Source organism: Pelophylax lessonae, assembly GCF_965119305.1.
Source record: "Pelophylax lessonae genome assembly, chromosome: 7".
Taxonomy (NCBI): Eukaryota; Metazoa; Chordata; class Amphibia; order Anura; family Ranidae; genus Pelophylax; species Pelophylax lessonae.
The window spans coordinates 128,338,058-128,354,473 of record NC_138774.1 but is presented as its reverse complement, the minus strand read 5'-3'; the positions used below and the strand labels follow the sequence as shown (position 1 = coordinate 128,354,473).

Below are 16,416 nucleotides of genomic sequence, written 5' to 3'. Positions count from 1 at the left end.
CCGAAAGATGGCTACAGCGCGGACTCACATTTTCGGGAGGCCGTCTTTAAACGGCCTCCCAGACACAGGCTCCCCGCGCGCTCCCGCGAGCGCGCATCGGGGAAAATCTGTGTCGGCCGTGTCCCTTGGACACAGCCAATCACAGATCGTGGTGAATGGCCAATCACAGCGGCCATTCACCACGTGATCGGACCGTCCAATGAGAGATGATCTCATATGTAAACATATGAGATCATCTCTCATCGCCAGCGCTCCTTCCTCACACAGAGACTGCGTGTGAGGAAGGAGGAGAGCCGATCAGCCGTCTGGGACACAGAAGAATGTAATCAGGGCACTGATCACCAGTGCCCTGATTACACAAGGTACATTAAAACACACTAACTGCCCACCATCAGTGCCCATAGTGCTGCCAGTCAGTGCCCATCAGTGCCTGCTCATCTAGGCACTGATGATCACTGACTGGCAGCACTATGGGCACTGAGTGTGGGCACTGATGGTGCTGCCCATCAGTGCCGCCCATCAGTGCTCACCAGTGCCACCCGTCAGTGTTAGTGCCACCCAGCAGTGCCGCCTCTCAGTGCCCAGCAGTGCCACCTCTCAGTGCCCAGCAGTGCCACCTCTCAGTGCCCAGCAGTGCCGCCTATCAGTGCTCATCAGTGCTGCATATTAGTACCTCCTCATCAGTGCCACCTCATCAGTGCCCATAAGTGCCACCTCATCAGTGCCCATAAGTGCCGCCTCATCAGTGCCCATCAGTGCCGCCTCATCAGCGCACATCAGTGAAGAGAAAAATGTATTTATTTTCAAAATTTACTCGCAGAAAATAAGAAACTTTTTTTTTTTTTTTTCAAAATTTTCTGTCTTTTTTCTTTTTTTTTTTTTGTAAAAAATAAAAAACCCAGAGATGATTAAATACCACCAAAAGAAAGCTCTATTTGTGTGAAAAAAATGATAAAAATTTCATATGGGTACAGTGTAGCATGACCGCGCAATTGTCATTCAAAGTGTGAGAGCACTGAAAGCTAAAAATTGGTCTGGATGGGAAGGGGGTTTAAGTGCACAGAAGGCAAGTGGTTAAGTGATCATGCAGTTTGATGGATAATTCCTATAGGTGTGTCTGAATCCTTTATGAATGTCTCTTTGCAGCTTAAGATGTGTGCAAAGTAATGCATATGAAGGACACTTCAATTTCGTAAGGCTTCTGTGTTTCATCCTGACATAACTCATGTAAGTGAGACGGGAATACTCCACGCTAGGGATCGACCGATTATCGGCAAAGCTGATATATCGAGGGCCGATATGCACTTTCCCCGTTATATCAGAATCAGCCACCAAAGTGGCCGATATTACCGATATTTTGGAAAGTGCATGTACCGAAGTGATCCCTGAAGCTAGAGGCATCACCCCGATACCGGTGTCCATAGCCGACGGTCGGCTGTCTTATAATGACAACCGATGCGGCTGAGAAGCCGCTCGGCTGTCATTACAAGGAGCAGAAGGGGACGTTACCCCCCCCCCACACCCCCCCGCTGCCTTTCGCGGGTCTCCCTTCCCACCAGCCTGCACGGCCGCTGAAGACCCGATCAAAGCCACATTCGGCTCTGATCGGGTCTCCATGCAAAAACCCGGAAGTGATGTGATGACATCACTTCAGGGTGCTGGCGCCAGATTAAAAAAAAAAAAAAAAAAAGACTGCATTCAAAACAGCCAAACTTGGCGTTTAGAATGCTTTTTAAGTGCAGAGGAGCCCCAGATCCCTCCACAAGAGTACCTGTCAAGTGAAAAAAAATAAATAAAAAACATTTTTTAAATGTAAGAAAATATCGGCCGATACGCGATGACCAAAGTATCGGTATCGCCAATGAAAAAACGATATCGGTCGATCCCTACTCCACGCCACCCATAGCTTCCCCCGAGCTAGAAGAAACAACTGATAATGGTTTGACAATCTCATGGAATCTCTTTTTAGTAAGTGAGTATATCTATTTAAAAAAAACCTATATTTTGAATTTGATGTATGATTGGTAGTTCAGTTGCTTTGTTACATTGTAGCTGTGCAGTAAAAATGTACGAGATATGACTGATTTTTCATTGGTTAGTATGTGTTCTTCCAGTCAGTTTAAGTTCCTCACAATTTGGTTCCTGTAAACAAATATTTTAAACTTCACAGAAAGTTGCATTCTTCACTGAGAGTGACAGTGTAGTTTTTTCTTCCTCAGTAACTAATGTGAGCAGACCATAGCTTCTTCTCCTTTCTGGGCTTCTCTTTTATATGACCTCTGGTTATCATATACTGGCAAATGATGCTTGTTACTAATCTTTAATGAGAGGTTTGTGATGAGTGTTGGCATTCACCAGTTGAGAAAATAGACGAACACCATAGGCTAAGAACATATGACCAACAAGGGAAATAATGACAGAGACTTCTGCAATGTGTACATCTATGGAGATTTCTTGTGCAAGCAGCCGAACGAATGCGTGTTCAGCTAAGCGAACCATCAGCTGCAGTGTGGAGTGAAACATTTAGTAGTGTTATTATTACTCCTGATAAATGTAATCGCTTTCAGCTGGTTGTCAGGGAGCTGGCACATGCGGGTGTCCTCACAACCAGTAACTTATCCCTGCCTGTCATTTTTAGCTGTCAACCAGGGATTACTGGCTTACAGGTGAATGTAAACCAATATTTACACAGCTCAGCAATACAACACAGCTCTGTCTGGCAGTGAAGAACTTGTTTTTGCTTGTTGTAGTTCAGTAACACTGATGGGCCTTGGTCCTCCCCCACCCGGTGACTGGACACTGATGCACATATCTGTCACCTTGCGCTCTTCTCCTGCCAGCATGCTTCTTGCTCTGCAGAATAATTCTCTCCTTCCACTGCTTCTCCCTCCCCCAGTCTGAGCTCTGCAGTACAGTAAATTGCACAAGTCTGATGCTGAGTCAAGTTAAGGTTCTTGCAATGTTTGCAATTAAAATAAATACATATAAGGTTGTATTAACCACTTGCCGACCGCCGCAAGTACATATACTGCGGTGGTCAGCCCCTCACAGGCAGAGTGACGTATGGGTACGTCACTAGCCTGTGAGGCTCTGGGAAGCGAGCGCGCGCCGCCTGCGGCACGCTCCCACGCACCTCCCCCCGCGCGTGTGACCGGCGGACCCGATGTCCGCCGGTCACTCAGCGATCGTCGGGGGAGAGGGAGAAAGGCAGGCGGCTAGTGTAAACAAGCCGCCTGTAATTCTCCCCTGTGTAGAAACAATGATCATACGGTTCTACTATGTAGGACCGTTAATCATTTTTCCAACAGCTCAAGCCACAACCAATCACAGTTAGAATCACGCCCCTAGGGACACACACAGCCCCTCCCTCTCAAATAAAGTTAACCCCTTCACTGCCAGTGTAATTTTACACTAACAGTGCATATGTATAGCACTGATTACTGTAGAAATGTCACTGGTAACCCCAAAAGTGTCAAAAATGTCAGTCAAGGGTCCGATCTGTCCACCGCAATGTCGCAGTACCGCAAAAAAAATCGCAGATCGCCGCCATTACGCGTTAAAAAAAAAAACAAAAATGACAAAAATCTTTCCCTTTGTTAGTAAACGCGATAACTTTTGCGCAAACCAATCAAAATACGCTTTTTGCAATTTTTTTTTTTTACCAAACATATGTAGCATAAAACAAATTGGGCGAAAATGTTAAATTTAGATTTTTACATTTTTTTTTTGGGGGGAATTTCATTATATATTTCATTATATTAACAATATTGTTATTTTTGCAAAATTGACGCTCTTTTTTTTGTTTATAGCCCATGATCAAAAAATCGCACAGGTGATCAAATACCACCAAAAGAAAGCTCTGTTTGTGGGAAAAAAAGGACGTCAAATTAGTTTAGATACAGTGTCGCACGACCGCGCAATTGTCCGTTAAAGTCACGCAGTGCCGAATTGCAAAATACCCCCTGGTCTTTCAGCAGCCAAATCCTCCGGGGCTTAAGTGGTTAATAAATGCAAAGCTGCATTAAATTGTGTATTTTTTATCTGCCTGAAGATGGCGTAAATCTTTAAAGGGTTAGTCCACCCTGTACTGAAAATACATCAGTGTTGGGTTAATGATGTTTTGCTTGGTCACTTGCCACCCTCGCGAATATCACAAATTCTCTGTACATCAATTTTAACTGATTGAAGTTACATCTACTTTAAATAGTCAGCGATTCTGTGCATCAACCTTTGATCTTCTATAATGCTAAGTTTGAATGTCCCCTTCTTTTTTTTTTTAAAGGTTGGTGATATAGTCGAAGTGAGAGACGATGAAACTTTCCCTTGTGATCTGATCTTGCTGTCCTCCAGCTGTAGTGATGGCACCTGTACTGTTACTACAGCCAGTCTGGATGGAGAGTCCAACTTCAAGGTATTCTTTCAGCAGAATGTTCATCGTTTTTCTAGTACATCTTGTATAATAATCCAAAGCCAAATTATTTTTGCTTTTTTAGTTTATTGTTATAGGAGAATTAATAATTGTTCTATTGGTTTTACTTTCATTAATGGTTTCCAGGAACTCTGTCACTGTACTTGGCAAGACTGTCCAGGTGAAACAGTAACACATATACATAGTCAAACCATGTACAAACAGAGGAGTCACAGTTCATTAGTATTGACAAGCTTAGGCTGTCATCTGCCTGCTCAAAGATAGCTCAGTGCTAATATTACATTGCTGACAGTGGGCCACTTGGAAGCTTGTACAACCAAGTAAATGTTCCTACCTTAGTAATGTCTACCTTGCAGCTCCATAGCAGCATGCAGTGCTCTCATTTCACCCTTTGCTGGGAAATTCTGGAACGACATGGTACCTATGCTTTGGGCATTACAGCTGACTATCTTAGCACACTTAATGCTGGTGGGTCACAAGAATGTACGGTAGTACATGTCCAGATCACTTCTGTATTTAGATGTGGGGATAGCCGTCTGTCCTTAAACAGTCCCTGAAATGCCAGAACCCACAGTAGAATTTACCTGACAATAACATGTACATGTACAATTATTTGATCCTTAAAAAGGGGAAACTATGCTTGAAATGGACAATTTTGCTAACAGTAGCTTAATGTGGACCTTTATTTGTGATCATCAGGAAAGGTACCCCTAAGAAGATCCAGATAAACTGCAATGCTTTAACCTAGGAAAGAAACCATGATCTTCTTCACTTTGTTCACTAATCTCCACTATGACAGTTAAAGGAGAAGTATAAACAAATCTTTTTTGCGTGCACTTTACCTATGGATTACAGGAGTGCAATTCACTCTGCACTCCTCTGGCCTGTTTTCAGCCAACAGCGGGCTGATGTCACAGTGCCAGTCCAGGCTCTGAAAAGATCCCGACCAAATAGCTGGGATTCGCCTATATGCCTGGACTGACACCTGCCTCAGCCCCTCAGGCATGCCCCTCCCACCCCCTCCATAGTACGTGATCAGCTGTCTTTTTTCCATCAATACGTTTTTGAGTTTTTAAAGGAAATACAGAAAAGGAAAACCAAAATAAACATGAAGGCAGGAAGGACACAAAATGCATCTGAAGTTTTATACATTCAGTATAACCATGAGCTTAAAGAGCTGTTAGCTATGTAATATAATTCTCAATGTAGCATAAATAACAGTGCAATGAAACTAGCCCATTTGAGGAGTTATGGATATAGAGTTTAGAGTAGTGGGATCAAATGTTCCCAGGTCTTTTTAAATTTGGGAAGAGTGTTGGAACTAAGAGCCAGAGCTTTTTCATAATTAAAGATTATATTGAGGTGCATGGTGAGCTCCGATATGTTCGAAGCATTGTTCGTTCTCCAAAGTCTAGTAAGGACAGATTTGGCGGCTAGGAGTATGAGCACTATAGTTGTGTGGAAATTTTTGGGAAAGCTTTCTATACCTAAAGAAAGAAGCTTTAGAGCTCGGTCTGGTTTGATAATTATTCCAGTAATTTGTGAGATTATCTGTGCCAAAAGCTAGTTGGGCCTTTTCACACCCACAGAATGTGAAGGAGGGTACCTGAATGTCCACATCCCCTCCAGCAAATGGGGGGAATTATTTGGGGAACATTTTGCTAAGCGGTTCGGGGTTAGGTACCACCGAGACAATATTTTTTGTGATAGTTCCCAATGGTTGATACAATGGGTAATGGACTAAGAGTAGGCCATTGGTCTTCTGAGAAAACTCGATTGATGCCTTGTTCCCATTTAGGCATGGGTGAGGTTTTGTCTAGGGTTGTTTTGTAACAGTGAGTAAAATAAAGCAATACCCTTTTGTGTGGGGTTAGTAATATTAAGAAATTGCCAAGCCTTAGGGTGTATGTATATGTTAGGTTTGGGGTAGGCTGTTAGCAAAGCAGAGATGCGTAAAAAATTAAATATATGTTTTGATGAGATTTGGTTTGATTGTTGGAGTTGCTCAAAAGGAAGGGGTTGGATTTCGGAGAGTAGGTTCTCAACCCACTGAATACCAACTGAAGTCCATTGTTTTGTAGATAATAAGTAGTAGTGTGGATAGGGGAATACATAGTTTTACTTTACAGTCTATGTGTAATTCCTGGTTGCATAGGGTTCTCCATGCAATTAATATTGACTGATAGTAATGGGATAGCCTGATAGGTCTATTCTTTTCCATTTATCGGCTAGTAATAGTTTCTTAGAGTCATCTTTTATACAACATAGAGATCTTATGTCTACCCATAATTTTATCAGGGGATGGGGAAAACCACTGTTTCAATTGTGATAGCTGTGTGGTAGTCTAGTAGTCTGGAATGTCCATGAGTCCCACCCCTCTAGCTTTCCGGTGTTTGAGGTAAGAGTAAGTGCAGCGAGCTTTTTTACCTTTCCAGATAACGTTTTTTTTTTATAATGGGTGAGAGGTATCATGAGTGCACAGGAATTGGCAATGTTCTAAAGATATAAAGGCTTTGTGGTAGTATCACCTGATTGGGTATTTTTTACAAAGTGAAACTTCGCCATATTCACATATCTCTTGGGAAAATGGGTGCAACTGCACTTGCGAAGCGCACAGTTTATTTCTCTTTAGTAAATCAACCCCACAGTGTCTGTTATTCCCCCCCATGCCATATTCTGTACCATGCATTTTTCATCCCTCTCTCTTTTTAAAATCCTCTTCCTCCAGCTCTATGTTTGTACGGGCTTTCAGTTGCTGAGCTGGAGGAAGTGTCCATGGAGTGCGGTGATCACCTTGCTTGTGTTCCATTGAGCACTACAAGGCCGCCTACCATGGTGTCTGACAGGACTTGTAGTTTATTCATTTACAGATCTCTGTGAAGGAATAATGTGGCTGTGCAGGCAGAGCATGAACTCAAAAGTGATTAGGGTTTGGGGAGTCAACTTGGACCACATTATACCCTGAATATGGGTGTAACATGGTCTAAAAGGTAGGGTTAGTCTTTAACATTCATACTTTTTAGTAATTCCATTGAGATGTAAGCAAGTTAAGAAACCGTTTTGAATGAACCAAGTATGCTGCTGCTTCTTTTTGGTTTCTGCAGAGCAGGACTTTGTGAAGCTCACTGTAAGCTGTATAATGTTGATACACTCGAAAACAAAATCTTGGCAATGATAATTTGGATCTCTAGAGTGCACTATAAATAGCATGAAAGTGAAGTGTTAGATTTTAGCAGGGTTTCCATGAATGAGGAGGCTGCTGGTAATGGGGATCTAAAAATAAATATGAAAGTCAAAGGGTTATCATCAGAATTAGCATGATTTATATCTGAAATACCTGCATTCTAACTACCGTACTTATTTTTTTTACTTTAGACCTATTCTGCTGTCCGTGAGACATTCGATTTGTGTACAGTTGAAGCTGTTGATGGTCTCACAGCCACCATTGAATGTGAACAACCTCAGCCTGACCTTTACAAGTAAGTAGGAGGCATTGCAGGTAAAGAATACCCCCTACAAAACATGATCGTTTTGAACTTGCAGAGATCACGTCAAGAAAGTATCTGGAAGCTAGCATTGCTGGCCTTTTTCTTTTTTAAACGTACATGTGTACAAATTGTCATTCTTATTTTTGGACCCAGATTACGCATTTGGCACATGAAATATTGCAGCACCTGATATACAGGTGCTTGTTGTGGGTCTTTGGTCAGTTACTCAGCAAGCAGTAATGAATAGATATGGATTATGACACTGGAGCTTGCACTGTCAGTAAAGGCAGCTCCTGTATTTCAGTTCTTTTTTTTTTTTTTCATTCCCAACGAATGTAGTCTACCTGCTGAGTAACTCTAAATTTATTCCTGACATTCATCTTTTGACATCTGACTGCTCTGCTTGGTAAATGTGTTAATTTCTTAATGATCCTGTAACTGATCCTGGGAAAATGCAGACCAAGTGTTCCTAAGTTCCAAGCACATGCTACTGCTCTTCTCAGAATTGTATGACAAGAGGTCTCTGACCTTGCTAGAATAATTACATTGAACTTTGGTTAAAGTGTGAAGTACCGGACAAAGGGCTGGCATTCATAGACTGAGTTACATGTTGCTACCTTTATGTGATTGGGCAGTGGCAAATGATGCTGCATTTTTTGTTATTGTCCTTAGGTAATGAGCATGTTCTTTAGGGAAGTTTTATTTTTTTAAACTATTGACATTTTATTCAGCTGAGTCTGCTATCAACAGCTGAATGCCTATTTCCTTGTGCTACTTAGTGGTTTCCTGATCCGTTGCCTTTAGTGTGTATCTTGATAACCATACCCAGACCCCAATGTCTGTAATGTTTGCTTGGGGCATTAAATTCTGTGTGAAGCATGAAGTGCAATGGTATGAAGGTAGCTGCGGGGTGCTATATATGTCCATGACTGTGGTGCATTTCTCTTTCTCGGATCCTGAAGACCCCTTTGAGGATATGCCCACTGTTACTTGCAAAGTCTGGATCTTAAAGGATAAGTTCACCTTTTGGAACATATTTAACCTATATTTAGGGTGGAACATTTTACATGTTCCTGCAGAGACAGCCTCTCTCCTCCCCCGTGACAGCAAGCTAGGGATCTTCTCCTCGCGCTTGCTGTCACTATTTGAAAATAATGCGGCTGTGCGGTACGCCATCTACACGGCCAGTTCATTCAATCACCGTTTTCTTGTGGATGCACGGACTACAACTATCGTCAGCCATTAATGATGACGGCTTGTAGTTCTGAATGGAATGCGTGGTCACTGCTGAGAGGCCTCGTAGTTCATTCACAAGCCCTGTAGCTTGTAAACAGTCAGCTTGTGAGGAGGTATGGGCTGAAAGCTGCAGGGCTTGTCTGCAGGAGTCTGGCATTGCACCCCTGATCCACTGATAACAGGTGAAATGCTTGTTCAGGCTCCTTAGGGAAATAATAAATGTACATTTTTTTTTCGTGCACAAATATAAGCATATATTTTTTTACCAAAAGGTGAATTTCATCTATTATAGGCCAAGTATTGTAAATACGGCAATACAGGGTTTTCTTTTATTGGCCTCTGGTTTCTTGCTTTAAACAATGTTATCAACAGGACATATACCGCATTAGGAAGTATAGTGGGCAGAGGTTTTATTCACTTTATTTTGGTACCCCTGTCATTTTGTTTCTAACACTCAATTGTGTTAGTCTCTTCTGAGACCAACAACATCCACCCTGGAATCAAATATCTTAGCTAGGTAGGATAGCTGTTCTGAATATGACATTGCTTCCCAAATTGCTGTACTTTTAGGCTTCTCTCAGCCTATATAACTTTGCATTTCCTACACACAATCCAGCAGGCATGCCTGCGGTGCATTTGGTGTGACTGTAGAGCAAAAGTCTCCAAAAGGTGAGTGAAACGCTTTTGGATTAGAATCTGTCAAATAGTATATATTGTTCTAGGCTGCAGTATCCCCAAGAATCCCTATGAAGTTCTTCGGAATATCAAATGACCAAATTGTACCCTGAAACAGTTTAGGTTCTCAATCTTCATTTCTCTTTCGTTCATCGATGGGACGGCGCTCCATAAATCATAACTGGTGGGTTATATTGCCTCCTCCAGGAGAAGGACTAGGCAGAACAAAAACACCTGGCTATGACCATGGGACATGCTCAGCTGGTATATAACCCCACTCTCTGCTCTAGGAAATCAGTTTTAATCTGTCTAGTCAGGAGTAAGGACCTAGACTCTCAGATGGGATCTCTGGTCCTAGCAATTTTCTCCTTCCTTACATCATTTTTGTTTTTTCTCTCTGGAGATCTGCAATCAACTGCCAGGTTGGGCGACTGGCTGGATAATCTAGATCTAGTGGTTCCCCCAGCCCAGCCAGCAAGTGCGTGCAGACCGCAGCTACGTGCTAGAGCTGGCGCGACATAGCCTCACGAACAGAGGCTGGCCTGCGAGATAAACGTCTTGCAGGGTCGCATACGCTTGGGTTTGAGTCGCAGTGGCCCCTTGGCCGACCGCTCCCCTTCTTCGCTCTGTCTGGAGCGTTACCTGCACCATGGAAGAGTAAGTACAGCCCCCCCCTCCCCTTTTTGGTGGTTTTCTTTGGGGTGGACGCAGATAAACTCCACGGACGGTTGGACCCGCCTGCAGGTTTCCTCCTCCCATCCTTAAATCCCTTACTGAGCTGGACTTCCCCCATTCCCATTTCCTCCTGTCTGGACCTAGAGTCTGGTGGGGATCCCAGGGCAGAGAATGCATCAGAGACCCCTGGTGTCTCCCCCACTATCCCCACTCTTTAGGGGCCTGGGATAGTGTGTGTCCCACCCTGGTAGTCTAGAGGGGTCCCAGTGTAGGAGACTCCTACGTGCATGCCCTGCTGTTTGCAGTGTGGGTATAGTGCAGGGGGGTCCCAGTGTAGAGACTGATGCAGAGTGCACAGCAGAGTCTCCCCTAATGATGGGTCTTACTTTCGGGGGGGGGGGTGTCGTTGCAGAGGGTGCAGGAAAGATCCTGGCAGCATGCTTCAGTGTTTGTAGCTAATGGTGGCCATTTTCCCTTAGTCTGTCTGGTCTCCAGTTGGCGGCCATGTTTGTGTAGTCGGATTATGCCACGGGGGGCCATTTTCCCTTAGCCTGGCTGGTCTCTGGTCAGCAGCCATGTTTGTGTTGCTGGATGATGCTTCGGGGGCCTTAATTCCTCCCTTAATTTCCTTAATTCGGGAGAATACTGGAGACAACTGAAGCCTCAAGGGGATGCTGAAGCTCATCCTCTTTCTCCTTTGTTTCCTCTTCCTGTGCTCGGGACATATGAACAGGGATAAAGTCCATGATGATGCTGGGTTCAAATTCTCTGTGCTCCTCCGGTCGGTAGGGTGAGTCTTTGGGGGTTCCTGTTATCTCTTTCTGTGGATAGGTACCCTGAGCCTTGAGGGGATCCTTTAGTGGTGCCAAAAGAGCATTTTTGTACTGCAAGGTCTTTCTTTCCTTATGGAGCCTCAGGCTCATACCATGGTCCCTCGTAACCCCAGCTTCCCATGGTTGCACTGACGGCGGTCCTGCAGTCCTTAGTGTCCCAGGTGGAAGTGGCTTGTTGGCAAAGGCCCAGGGGGAAGCATCCCTCGCCTTCCCCTGATCAGGCTGTCTCCTCTGATTCTGAGCCTGATGCCAACGTGGACATGGCCCGCCCAGGGCGGATTTAACATAGCACCACCTGATCTATGCGATAGTGAGGATGATTCCTCCATGGTCACAGCAGCGAATGAAAAATCACTGGTACTTCTCACTTATCACTGCAGTGCGTGAGACTTTAAAAATTGACGATGCGGCTAATGTAGCCACGGACATGGCTTTGTCGTTTGGTACGCACAAGTCGCATCGTACTCCAAAGGTGTTTCCTTATGTACCTTATTTTAACAGGTTTTCCTGTAAGGAATGGGACCAACCAAAATTACCCTTTGTGGTCCCCAAACGTTTTGCTGTATGTTACCCTTTTGAGGAGTCACTTTTAAAAAAAGAAAGTGGGCTAGTCCACCAGTGGTGGACCCTTCTGTTTCCAGGTTGAATAAAGCAACCATGATCCCAGTAGAGGAATCCCCATTCTTTAAGGACCTGGCTGACAAGAAAGCAGAGGCTGTGGCATGCAGCATGTTTACTATGGCTGGGTCGGCATTGCGGCCAGTCTTTGCCTCAACCCTGTTGTCTCAGACCCTACTTGAATGGGCCAAGCTTTTGCACCAGAGCCTGGGGGATGAGCAGGTCCCTGCTGCTTATGTTGATTTAGTGGACCAGTTGGTCCATGGGCTGCAGTTTATTTGTAATGCAGCTTTGGATACAGCTCCTGTGCTGTCCAAGCTTTCTGTTTCAGCGGTGGTGATTAGGCGCGGTGTGGCCTTAGGATGTGGTCCGCACACCAAGCCTCTAAGAAAAGCTCTTACTGATCTGCTTGTTAGGAGCTACTCTTGATGACATCAATACGGGTCTGACGAGGGGGAGGGGGGGGGGCCTTCCTGCCACAGTCAAGGAAAGGGAAGGAGCCTCACCGCAGACGGGGGCCCTCCTTCTCAGCCCATTTGTGCTTCTGGGACAGAGAATAAGGGAAATAGACCTTTTAAATCTTCCCCGGGAGATTCCAAGCACCCTTGGTCTGGTAAGCCCAGTGCTAGCTGCCCCAGACCAGCAGACAAGACTCCTTCAGCATGAAGGTCTGCCCTCACCCATTATTGGGGTGGGGGGACATCTTCACTGGTTTCCGGCCCCGTGGACTTCTTTGGTGAGCGTCAAGGAGATCCGCAAAATGTTTCTTTTGGGGGTACCCAGAAAAGGGGACAAAGCTTGTCCTTTTCAGGTTTTTTTAGGTCCTGAGTCTCCTTGTGTGGATTTATTCCTGCAAAGTTTCAGGTGATTTCTGAATTACCTAAGGGCCCCCTGTCCAGGGAATTGATTTACCTAGGTCTGATTCTATTTCCGACCAGGGTGGTCCTTCCTCTGCACATACTTCAGGGACCACAGGCCGTGATTCACAGTCTACTGTCACACAGATAATACTTTCTTGCATTTGGCATACAGGTTCTGAGTCTGGTGGTATCCACCTTCAAGACAGTTCTGTTTGCACAGTCTTACAGTACATGCAGCTCCTTTAGCAGGTTCGGCTTCACAGGAGGATACCAAAGTTCGTGATGAGGTCATGGGGTCCTCTGACAGAGACCGCAGGCGTCCAAGGGCCACGGTAAGGCCAGTATCATCCTCGGCTAAGGCTTCTTCGGCAGTTTCTGCAAGGAATCAAGAGCAAGGATCTTCCAATCATCTTGGTGGCTGTAAATGTCCCTTGGGGGCTTCTTCTCAGAGAAGACCAGTTGTCTCAAGGGCTGATCTACCATCCTGCTTTACATGGCTTTTTAATGGCTTAGCTATTGAAAGCCAGGTACTGAGGGATAGAGGTCTGTCTGGATCGGTGATCCCTACTATGGTGAAGGCGAGGAAGTCGTCTTCCAGCAAGATATACCATCGTACATGGAAAGTGTACATTTCTTGGTGTGTGTCGATTGTTGCTCATCCTCGATCCTTTTCTGTGGCTCGGATCTTAACCTTTCTTCAACAGGGCGTTGATCAGAAGTTGGCCTTGAGTACCATCAAAGGCCAGTTGTCTGCCCTGGCAATCTTCTTTCAGTGACCCCTAGCCACGCACTCTTTTTAGTTTGTACCTTCATTCAGGGGGTTTGACACGTGGCCCAAACTGTGCAGTCTCATTTGCCACCATGTGATTTAAATTTACTACTTTCGGTTCTCCAGAAACCTCCATTTGAGAGATTTAGGGAGATTCCCTTGCCTACATTATCCCAGAAGGTGACCATCTTGGTGGCTATTACCTCGACCCACAGGATCGGAATAGGCAGCATTATCCTGTTGCAGTCCCTATTTACTGGTCCATAGGCATAAAGAAAGCTCTACTTGTGGGGGGGGGGGGGGGGGGGGGAGGACATCAATTTTATTTGGGTGCAGTGTCGTACGACCGCGCAATTGGTGCCGTTTTCGCCATTTTTGTCTCAATGACAAAGTGAAAAAATTTAGACTCAGTATTTCTTGGGAGATTTAAATGACCCCTTATGGACATTTTAACTCTAGTCTGCACTGAGGATCAATGCACTGCTTCTCATGGTGATGTCTGTGATGGTCTGACCGCAACTTCCCTCTCTGATCCCCATCTGTATTTTGTACCACCACCTTCCTATTTTCTGTATTCACTTTTCCTGCTCATCATCCTCTCATTCTACCCTCTTCTATTTTTCAAGTTGTTTTCTTTTCTTTCCTATTAAATATTCTGTTTGCTCAGAAACAGGTACGCAGTGGTCGCCAGGTCTAGAAATGTAGCCCCCTCTCAACTGCGGGTCAGTTTTTCATTAAAGGTGCACTAAAGCAGCCCATAGATGACTCGGTTGTCTTTCCTTCCACCACAGGTAGATGGGAAGATAATCGCTTGATTTCACTGACTGTGTTGATGGGAGAATGCCTCCCGCAGCTCTATTGTGTTCTGCGGGTGGGGGAGCCTTCCTGGCTGGTAGAACACAATGATCACTGCTAGCGGCTACAATACTGTTGGCCACCATAGGAAGCCCTTATTCCTATTAACATCCTATCCTAGACCGTACTCTGAAGGACGCTTTCTGTCCTTCCTCTTTTCTGCAGCTGACATGTGGGCCTGTTGGTGGCATTTTGCACAACCCTCATTTGGATTGCTTTTGGACATCTAATGGAAAAGACTAAAGATTTTTGTTCTGTACTGTACAACTAAGAAAAGAGGGGTTTTTGACTTACTAGTAAAAATAAATTTCTCTTGCGTCCTCCGACAGTCGCCGCCTCTTCATATTCGTCACTAATGGGGTTATTGACCTTTGCTCCGTAGGAGTGCTAGGCAACAGAATATATTAATATCAAAGCTTTTAGCATATCCCACCCCCAGGGGGTGGTCCCCTCAGTCAATACCTCCTTGCTTCCTGCATACCAACTCAGTTTCATATGCCTATCTCAGGAGTGCAGGCTGTTCCTGTGCTGGGGCTCTTAGTCTCAGCCACTTTTCTCTTTTTTTGATTTTATTTGAAGTTTTTTCTCTTTCCTTTACTTAGCTGTTTATTTTCAGCGTTAGTTAGTTCTTCTGATGAAGATGATCATGCGGAGCTGGGTCTGTCTGGCCACCCTGGATCCCAGGGCTCAGGGCCAGGGGCTTCCCAGCCTGCCATCGAGCGTTCAGCTTAGGTTTTGCCCTGGCACATTGAACGACCCATCCCTGTTCGCTGCAGGGATGCTATCGGTGTGGCTACCTCACTGGACGCCATTGCGGTTTCGCACCGCAACTCCACTGCATCATGCTTGCGACACTCCCTGTCCTCAGTACTGCGGTTTGGTCGCTGGAGCAGGCTCCCCACGCCATCCGGACTGGTAAGTGTATCTCTATGTGGGGACCTGTCTCTTTTGGGTGTCAGTCTGGGACTGTGTGACCCTGCATGTCTGTGTGGCTGCTGTGCTCCCTGTCAGCTCCTGTGTGCACTTGCTGCCTGTGTGTGTGGGCTGTGAGGGGGGGGCTCTCCCGCTCTGCTGGGTGTCATATGAAGCAGCAGGATTTTAGACATGCTGTGCGGCGATCGCTGCGGCGATCCACCATTTTTCTGGGGCAAAAATTATGGTGGCAGGTCCTGTGAGGTATGGCACACGTTTTTGGTGCCAAACGCCGCCATTTTGGGAGGCGATCGATCCCACATGTCAGCGCCATGTTCTCTTTGCCCAGGGTTTTGTCCTCAGCCTAGCGGCCATGTTTGTGTAGCCTTACAGAGGCTTCATAGGGGCGTTCAGTCTTGCATCACTTCCTTTTCCTCTGGGACAGCGATCGGTGCAGCAGCCTGTGTGAGCTCTCCAGGTTATATATCTCCTTTTTTTCCTGTATTCCTTGCCCAGTTTCTTATCCCTGTGGGGGTCAGTGTGTTCAGTGGGTGCGGTGGGCAGCGCTCGCCGCGATCTTAAAGGGGCAGTACCCTTTATTAATTAATTTGCTGGGGCATGGATTCTCAGGATTGCAAGTTTCCTCCCACCTTGGTGGGGGGCCAAGGGGCTGCTGCTTCCCCCGAGGGGGCTGATCTGGCCACTATTGTGGCAAACTTAGCTGCTCAGGTGCAGATGCTGGTGGCTGATCGATCCACAAAACGGCCCAGGGTGTCTATTTCCTCTGATTCAGAGGGCGATGGGGCTGCTATGGCTGGAGTGCCCTTCTCAGGGTCTCACTCATCCCTAGACCTTGTGGGGTCTGACGGGGAGGCTGAGGTGGAAGGGGTTGATAATTCTCCCCCTGGCTCGTCTGAAGAGCTTGCACTCATGGATGAGTTGGTTGCTTCTATCAAGCAAACGCTGCATTTGCAGGATGAACCATGTCCTCCTGCTTTGATGTCCTCTTATGGGACGCAGAGAAAACGCAAAACTTTGCAGGTTTTTCCTTGCTCTACGGAATTTC

At 45.6% G+C, this 16,416-nt stretch overlaps 1 protein-coding gene across 6 annotated transcripts in view; it reads left to right on the top strand.

The window, feature by feature from the left end:
- The window catches only part of ATP11C (ATPase phospholipid transporting 11C (ATP11C blood group)), a 280,200-nt gene that overhangs the window by 138,943 nt on the left and 124,841 nt on the right, over nucleotides 1–16,416 (top strand). For all 6 annotated transcript variants that reach the window (XM_082262976.1, XM_082262974.1, XM_082262973.1 and 3 more), the window contains exons 6-7: nucleotides 4,283–4,411; nucleotides 7,805–7,908. In XM_082262976.1, the coding sequence (XP_082119102.1) occupies nucleotides 4,283–4,411; nucleotides 7,805–7,908 (233 nt within the window). The remainder of the gene's footprint in view (nucleotides 1–4,282; nucleotides 4,412–7,804; nucleotides 7,909–16,416) is intronic.